This window comes from Didymella exigua, assembly GCF_010094145.1.
Source record: "Didymella exigua CBS 183.55 unplaced genomic scaffold M421scaffold_61, whole genome shotgun sequence".
Taxonomy (NCBI): domain Eukaryota; kingdom Fungi; phylum Ascomycota; class Dothideomycetes; order Pleosporales; family Didymellaceae; genus Didymella; species Didymella exigua.
Window position 1 is genome coordinate 1 of NW_022984835.1, and position 8,730 is coordinate 8,730.

General features: G+C 49.0%; 3 protein-coding genes across 3 annotated transcripts; 2 read left to right on the forward strand and 1 right to left on the reverse strand.

Annotated features, from left to right (window-relative positions):
* Positions 1-117: 117 nt before the first annotated feature.
* Positions 118-3,922, forward strand: M421DRAFT_104855 (ankyrin; the record flags this gene model as incomplete). The annotated part of the gene is made up of 5 exons (XM_033587067.1): positions 118-134; positions 280-406; positions 456-776; positions 838-1,042; positions 1,095-3,922. 5 exons carry the CDS (start codon positions 118-120, stop codon positions 3,920-3,922), a joined length of 3,498 nt encoding a protein of 1,165 aa, XP_033442970.1.
* A 1,509-nt stretch (positions 3,923-5,431) lies between these two features.
* On the reverse strand, positions 5,432-6,184 carry M421DRAFT_426552 (uncharacterized protein). The gene is made up of 2 exons (XM_033594432.1): positions 6,115-6,184; positions 5,432-5,950 (listed from the first exon to the last, which is right to left on the reverse strand). Exon 2 carries the CDS (start codon positions 5,943-5,945, stop codon positions 5,574-5,576), a length of 372 nt encoding a protein of 123 aa, XP_033442971.1. The 5' UTR covers positions 5,946-5,950; positions 6,115-6,184; the 3' UTR covers positions 5,432-5,573.
* A 457-nt stretch (positions 6,185-6,641) lies between these two features.
* Positions 6,642-8,730, forward strand: M421DRAFT_426554 (uncharacterized protein). The gene is made up of 3 exons (XM_033594433.1): positions 6,642-7,156; positions 7,214-7,592; positions 7,646-8,730. The coding sequence occupies exons 1-3, from the start codon at positions 6,665-6,667 to the stop codon at positions 8,578-8,580; spliced, it is 1,806 nt and encodes a 601-aa protein (XP_033442972.1). The 5' UTR covers positions 6,642-6,664; the 3' UTR covers positions 8,581-8,730.

Consider the following 8,730-nt stretch of genomic DNA (forward strand, 5'->3'; position numbering starts at 1 on the left):
CACATAGATGCCTCAAAATGCAAGGAAATCACCCTAATGTACATACATCGCTCAGCCTCCCCAACTGGACGAGGAGCTGTAGTTTTGAAATGGTAGCAATACCCGCGCAGGCAAGAAATGCTTTCTAAGGTAGTGTGTTCGCACTGTAATTCCATAGCTTAGCACGTCGTATATGCCCTTCGGGAGGCGAGATGGTGGACTTTGTCCCTATTAACTAGACGTAAAATGAATACCAACCAACCAACCAACCTACGGATATCCATCTGAACTCTTCTGGAGCAACTCCGTAGCCACATTACGAGACTACTCCCGAAATCTCTTGATTTCTCTCACAGCCGTCTTGAGAGGCAGAGAGCGCCCGATCATATTCGTCTGCCATAGTCTGGGGGGCATAGTCTGCAAGCAGGTGAGCAACTTGTTAATACTGGGTCGATGCGATTCTGATCTCTATCGAGGCTCTAGTCCTAGCGCATGAGGACGATCACCGATATGCCGACATACTCTATGCCACTTCAGCCATTGTTTTCTTTGGGACTCCACATCGTGGCTCCAAAGGAGCTGATATTGGTAAAATGGTTGGAAGAGTGGTCAATATGTGTTTACGTGCATCACAAACCGCCGGTCTAGCTGGGACAATAAGAAATGACCTTCTCACCACTCTGGGGTCTAATTCTCAAGCGCTGAGCGACCTCGCTGTCTCATCTCGAAATCGTTTGAGAGACTTGGGGATCGTGACATTCCACGAAACAGAAACCATACCTGGGCTGTCTGAATTGGTATGACTATCATAGAGGTTGCTTCTCTGCGCAGTAGTGACTAACCTGTCTCCTAACATAGGTTGTTGATCAGCATTCCGCTATCATGGAAATACCAGGCGAGGATATCATACCACTCTTCGCAAACCATAGAACTATGTGTCGTTTTGAAGGAGCAACGGACGACGGTTACAGCTACACCTTGAAGGCCATTGATCGATTGGCCAGAACAGCTCTCTTGAGCAGAGAGATGGCAACAAAAGCGGATCGGACATCCTCCAACCAGTGTATGTAATGATGACAAAAACACGAGGGAGTACTGGCTAAGCAATCCGATAGCCTTGAGCGAAACAGAGAAATCCTGCATGGTCCTTCTTAATTCTATCCATCTTACAGAATACAAAGCACTACTACCAACGCCAGTACAAGGGACCTGTAGCTGGATCCTGAGCCACCCTGCATATCTAACCTGGATAAAAGCTGAGGAATCGAGAGTACTCTGGGTTACGGGCGAACCAGGCTGTGGCAAAACAATGCTCTCTGCCTATTTGACGGATCACTTGAGGCTACGTCACGCCACCGCCTCCAAACCTCAAGTCTTCTTCTTTTTCTGCGACGACAAAATCAAATCGCAGCGAGACGCAAACGCTTTACTTAGAGGCATTCTTTACCAAATCCTACAGCAACATCGAAAACTCATTAGGCATGTAAAGAGTCGATTCGAAATGGATGGGCCTAGCCTCGCAAACTCATTTCCAGCGCTTTGGGAACTTTTCCTGAAAGTAGCTGCTGATTCAGCACCGGGTACTGTCGGAGTCATAGTGGATGCGATTGACGAGTGTGAAGTCAGGACACGCAACAGCTTCCTAAAGGCAATGAACCAACTAGTAAACGAGCGCAAGGATGCACATCGACAAGATCGCAACTACATCAAGTTCCTGATAACCAGCCGTCCTTCGCTCGGCAATTCACATCATCTCACGGAGTTGACGGAGAACAGACTACCAATCGAGCAAAACCAGATCATTGTCAGCGAGGACGTGAAGTTGGTCATCCGAAGCAGAGTTGGCGAAATTGCGAACAAATTTCAATTCGATGACGAGATGAAACACTATCTGGAAGAATCGCTGTACACAAAGTCTGATCAGAGTTTTCTCTGGTTGAACATGGTACTCCAAAGTCTGGAGAGCAGTCCAAGGGCGTCGAAGAGAGACTTTGAAAGGTTCATCAACACATTCCCTCAGAACCTTGAGGCTACTTATGGCAAATTTCTAAGTTCAATCCCGCCTAGGGATCGAGAGGACGCTGAAAAATTCCTACATCTGCTCGTTGCAGCCTCAAGACACTTGACGTTAATGGAACTGAATGTTGCCTTCACAATTGATCAAATCCACAAATCCACAGTCGATTTAGCAAATGATCTGCAGCTTTCTATACGCTCGACGCTACAAAACTTTGTAGGATCCTTCATCCGGATCAAGGAACTGGATCGTAGCTCAAAGGACGATCTTATTGTTTCCCTTATACACCAGTCCGCTAAAGAATACCTTACAGACCTCGCACTCCGTTCTACAGACAGAGTGGTGCAGAGCCTCGCGGTTCCTCTAGTGGATGCAGCACTCAGTATGTCTCAGTCGTGTATACGATATCTTCTCATGGAGGAGTTCAAGACGGACCTGTTTGCGTCGGAAAGGACGAGCGTCGAAAGTGGCTCGCCCAATTCATCTCATTTCTTACCTTTCACGGACTCCGACACAGCGGACTCGGGTGGTCCTCTCGGCCTAGACGATCATCTCGGCCTAGAGAACTTCTTCAAAGACTCGCAGGAACTGGAAGAGGCACAATGTGCGCTGATCGCCCAAGAATACAGATTCTTTGATTATTCCGCGACTCATTGGGCAGAGCATTACTCGCTTTGTGAAGACGTCGCCCCAAAGTCCATCCGGGAAGCTGTCCGCCAACTGACAGCAAGCTCCAGCTGCGCTTTGACCAACTGGTTGAAATTCTACTGGATCAAAAACAACATCGAGTACTCATTCCCGGATACTTTCGAAACAATCGAAGTGGCCGCATTCTTCAACTTGAGCCTGCTGCTTGCCGAGGTCATAGAGAATGCAAATGTTAGAAGCGAGACAACCAAAGTCCGAGCGTTGTTCTGGGCGGCGAGAATGTCCTCCCCGGATTGTATGAGGATTTTGCTCCAGCATGGCGCAAGCCCTAACAGCATCGGTATCGATCGGCAAACACCCTTAACTGTATCTGCGCAGTACGGGCATCTGGATGCTATCCAAGTGCTTCTCGATGAGCCAAGTACAGAAGTTGCTTTGAGAGGTAAATCTGGAAGATCAGCACTGTCGTTTGCAGCGGCAAACGGGCACTTGGATATCGTTGATGTCCTGCTCAAACGAGGAGCGTTCAGTCCGGACGATCAAGATAATATGCATTGGACTCCACTCTTCTGGGCCGTGCAAGGGGACTACGCAGGCATTGTGCAATTACTATTAAAACAGCCGTCGGTCAATGTCAACCAGGTCGATAAATCTGGACGCTCGGTCCTATCCTGGGCTGCGGGAGAGGGCGCCCGGCGAGCTTTAAAGATCCTTCTCAAGCATCCTCCCGTTGAACTCAATCTCAAAGATGCTCAAGGTCGTTCTCCGTTGTCGTGGGCTGCAGGTAATGGACAAAGAGAAGCGGTCAGTACTCTGATGCACAAAACTGGTGTTGATAAAACCACCAAAGATAAAGACATGCGCAACGTAATTTCATGGGCATGTCAAGGCGGACATACCGACACGCTGCGCACATTACTCAAATATGGTTGTGGCGGTGTGGATGATGTAGATATTGATATCTGGACGCCACTACTGTGGTCACTATTTGTTCGTTCCCCAGCGACGATAGAAACACTCCTCTCCACTCGCCGTGTGCAAATCGACCGTCAGGATGGTTACGGTCGTACGGCATTAATATGGGCTGCAAGCTACGGATATCTAGACGTGGTACAGCTTCTAGTATCGTGGAATGCGACTGTGCACATCAAGAACCATGGGGGACATACTGCTGCGGATGTCGCAAGATTGGAAGGGCAAATTGAGGTGTGGGAGTTTTTAGAGGCTCAGCAAGACAGGGCAGTAGAGAGAAGTGTGGATCTGCGAGTGGGAACGTGACCCCATTACAAGTTGGTCTTGCGAACGACGAGCGAGCCAAAAGGAACAACCGCGCTTTGAATACGGCACAACCCAGACTCAATGGTGCAGCCCTTACCTATCTGAATGTTTTAGCCGATGCACATTTTTTCTTGCGCTGCCTACATATTGTACAGCCAGTTCTGATTCGTGTGTGAAACGCTTCGTGATCTGCTTCGGCCTAACTCCTTTAATGAACACACGTGGTTGTTGTACGCCTCTCTTGAGGAGGGAGTTTGCGATTGCCTAGTGGCAGTCTGCATGTGTTTCGTTGCTCAGGAAGCAGAAGCCCGCAGAAAAGAACGTCTGCAGGTTGGTGCAGCCTAGTATGTGCAGCAGTGGAAGCTTGCACTTGTTGGTTCGATAGGTGCAATCCACCAGCAGGACATCAGGATTCGCTAGCAGGAGTTCAACCTGCTTCTAATGGGCGCAGAAGAGGTTCTGGATGCGATTGTTATCGTCCTTCTTGACAGCGAAAACCCACTCTGCCGTAGATAGATCGTCTAGCAAAGCCTCCACCGGACTCCTTCCATCTAAATGTCTCTCTCTGATCGTCTTTGCCTCGCCGCGGATGTCAGTGGTAGAGATCAGTGTGCCCTGCTTCCAGCTGCCTCTGGGATCGGACAATGCAAGCTCGTTTGCCTGCTTTCCGAATGCAAGTTTCGTACGACCCGGCAATAGCTATCAACGGGTGGAACTGCGACTTCCGCTTACTTGACTTTTTATTGATAAACGGACCATCCTCCCTTTCCGATTCTGATTCCTACCACACCGTTCTACAACCCCGCAGCGTACGGTGGAAGGCAGCAACCATGGTGTACAACGCGACATCTTTGCTGCCACCTCAGAGGCCGAGATCCATGACGCGCTCACGAGCCTGTACTAACACGAAGCCACTGTCACTCAGCGACTCAACGACCTCATCGCATCGCACAAAGACCTGTCGCGAGAACTCAGTAGACTCGACCTGCTTCACGCACGCAAGTCGCCCACGCACGAGCGATCAGTAATACCATGCTCTAAAACCACACTACAATCGCGAAACGAATTTCGAATGCTGTCAAGCAACTAGACCACGAGCAATCCAACGTCAAGGCAACACTAGAGGTCGTAGATCAGATAGTGGAACTCAAGACTTGTGTTCTAGGTGTTCATGAGTCTATGGAAGCCTCGCAAGACTGGGAAACTGCCGCTAGCTATATCGGTCGAGCCTCCAGAATCTCTAGCGATGTTATAGATAGCAGCTTTGCAGAGGAGGTCGTGCCTACAGCAGAAATTCCCGATCCGTCGCGGACTACGCTGGATGCGGCCACCGACTCGCTTTGTGGCTTATTCTTGCGCGAATCCGAAAAGGCTGTACGGGACAGTGACAGCTTCCGAAGAGGAATCATATTTTGCGTGATAGAAAACTTCGGCAACTTAGGTTTGTGCAAACCTGCATGCGATTTTGTGGTCATATGTGCCTTTATTTTCCCTAAAAGAGTTTGAACAGCCTTATTAAGACATAACTTATAGAATGCTACACCAAGCAAAAGTCTTTGCATTTGATTGCTAAATTGTTCCAATTAAGGCCCCATATCGTACAAATGTGGAAATGAGGTTGAAGTAGAGATAGCGTCTTGATTGTAGAAATTCAAAACTTGAGATTGTTCTTGAACTGTGCTTCTAGATCTTCTAGACCTTCCTTCGTAGCACCTTGCTGAGTGTCGACATCGGCAGTAGAAACGACGCGATGAGGATCTTTTTTCGCTAGATCTCGGAGCGTCTTGCTCTCTGCATTGGAGTTGATCTGCAGATGGAGTCGGAGTTTGTTTGGTTGACCGTGGACCGCTTCCCCCTTGTCAACGCGGATTCCATACTTGGCATCGTTTTTGGAGTTCCTGGCGGGGTAGACACGACCTCCCGCACCATCTGCACTTGGATTGAGAAGGCGGGACATTGCGGATTTGCTCTTCGCAGCATCGTCGAATAGCTTCTGGATAGCCTTTTTGACCGAGTTGGACATTGTATCTATAGCTCTGATATGTCAGACATAGCTTACTCAACATCGGATTTGCATACAAGGTAGAACTTCTCAAGGGGGTTGACTTTGGTGGTGGAGGTACAATAGTTGGTACACTGTTCTTGTCTTTAACTTGATTACAACTCTATCTGCGATCGAGCTTCTCTCATACCTTTCCTATCGAGTTTCTGATCCTTGGGAGATTACTCCAGGACACCTGTGCCGCTTTCATCGCCAGTGTTGGCGTCAGGAAACTTGATCTCGGCATTGCTTCGAACACTGACGATACGTTTATCGAAGCGCCAGCTGCCTATGCGACAGGAATACATTGCGGCGCTAAAATTGTGGCGAAGCTGGCTCTCCTCATCTCACCCTGTGGAGCTTCGATGTGCTCCATCAGTACCAAGCAACATGCATAGAAACAGAGAGTGTCTCAGCAACAGACACGCCCTGCGGATATCACTGAATCATAGCAGGTGGGGCTATATGAAAATACACGCAATTTATTTATGTATCATTTGGTGTTTCTGTTGCTGTTCGCTGATCGGGCTCTTTCTTGGTCGGCGCGTGGCAGCGGGTGCCGTTCAGCCAAGGCGCCTAGTGGCATTGATCGTCAAATAGCGCGCCTACGCGCGCGCCAACGCGCGCGCCAACGCGCGCGCTAGCACAGCTCGACATTATCTCACAACGCGAAGTGTTCCTCCGCCTCGATCGCATTCAGTATGGCACTCCTTGCTGCCTCAGCTACTGTTTATCGAACGTCTACCTCGAACGCGATTCTAAATTCTTTACCAATAAGTTGGTTTCGCCGACAGCTCTTTAATTATTCTCAATTCGCGACGTCAGCTCGACCAACTTCGCCCTCACCACCGCATTTCCGACAGTACACTATGACATCCCACGACGCCGACATCTCTCGAGACTGCGATGTGGAGCAATTTTACAATTATACCTCGGGTCGGTGGCTTTGGAATGAAAAGTATCAGCTTGCTCGACGTTACGTTGAGTTCGACCTGTCAGGACTCCTCCAAGTTTCAGCGCAAGCAATCGGAGCTCGCTCTTGCGTTAAGGTCGAAAAACTGCCTGAAGGAAACTTCAGCAAGGTCTTCCTGATTACCATGGACGACGGCCGAGAATTAATCGCCAAACTACCAAACCCGAATGCTGGACGGCCGCACTTAACGACAGCCAGCGAAGCCGCCACTATGGACTACGTACAGGCTCCCTGACCCATTACAACTGATAACTGCTGACAAAAAGTTACGTTGCAGGTGCGAAACGTCCTTAATATCCCAGCGCCACGGGTATATGGCTGGAGCTCCTCGACCGACAATCCCGTCAAAGCAGAGTACATCTTGATGGAGCGCAGTGGAGGGGTGGAGTTAGGCAAGATATGGCATGAAGTATCTTGGGAGGAAAGACTTGAGGTTGTCAGGACCTTAGTTGGGTACGAGAAAGCCTTTGTGTCTGCCAATTTCCCTATGTACGGGAGCTTGTATTATGCGAAGGATCTCCCTACTCCGAGCCCAAGTCAACACCTTGACTCAGTCAACTCGATAGACAACGGAGAAGCCTTTGTAGTTGGCCCAACAACTAACAGAGCCTTCTTTGACCAAGGAAGAGACTCCGTCGAAGTAAATCGAGGGCCGTGTAAGTTCCCTTACCTCTGCCGTCATGCTCATCTCAAGCTGATTAGATAACAGGGCCTTCACTCGGCGAATATATCCATTCTCGCGCCGCCCGAGAGCTAGCGTGTATTGATAAGTTCTCGTCGTATCCTGCCCAGCAAGGGTTATTCAGCGGCCCCAACCAATACCGTCCGACTAAAGCACTGAAGGTCGCAGTCCTCCAGGATTATCTGAAAGTCGCAACCCATATTCTGCCCAAAGATGTCAACCTATCAAAGCCTACTTTATGGCACTCTGATCTGCATGGTGACAACATCTTCGTTGACCCTTCCCAGCCGACAAAAATTCTTAACATCATCGACTGGCAAGCGGTTAACATTTCCCCGCTCTTCCTCCAAGCACGCCACCCTTCGCTCATCGAGTTTGATGGGCCAATACCAGAAGGCTTTAAGCCCATAACACTACCCGATGGTTTTGATGGCATGAGTGAGGAGGCACAACTTCAAGCTAAGAACCTTCGAGCTGCTCAATCTCTCTATAAGCTTTATGAGATACTAATGCTCCGGCAAAGTCCAGAGGTTGCTCATGCGCTGCACTTTCGAGAAACCCTGCACGGTCAAATTACGGGACTGGCAAGCTCGATCTTCAGTGATGGAGAGCCAGTCCTCCAGGGAATGCTCATCCGACTTCAAGACGAGTGGACCACGTGTGTTGGATTTTCTATACCGTGCCCTCTTTCCTTCAATTCTAAGGATAGGACCCAGCAGCAATATCTCGAGACAAGTTGGAGCGAAGGTGTTGAGCTAATGCACGAGATTTTGACCGAGATTGGTGCATACCAGGGATGGGATGGTTGGGTCAATCATAACAACTACCCTGTGTACAAGGAACGGCTGGCCCGATGTCGAGAGGACTTTCTCAATCGCTATGCAAAAACCGAAGAGGAGAGAAGTCAATGGATCCAAGCTTGGCCGTTTGAAGACAAAGCACATCCGCCAACTTATTTGTGAGTTCTTTGTCTATCAATACTTCTGGAAGAACGTCATGTTTTGTCTTGCTTGGGTGTGGCATAGAATACAGTACTCTAAGGCAAATGGTTAAATACTGATTTACGTAATCTCGCTAAGTGAGCTTTGGATGCATGCTTCAGATCTTTCAAC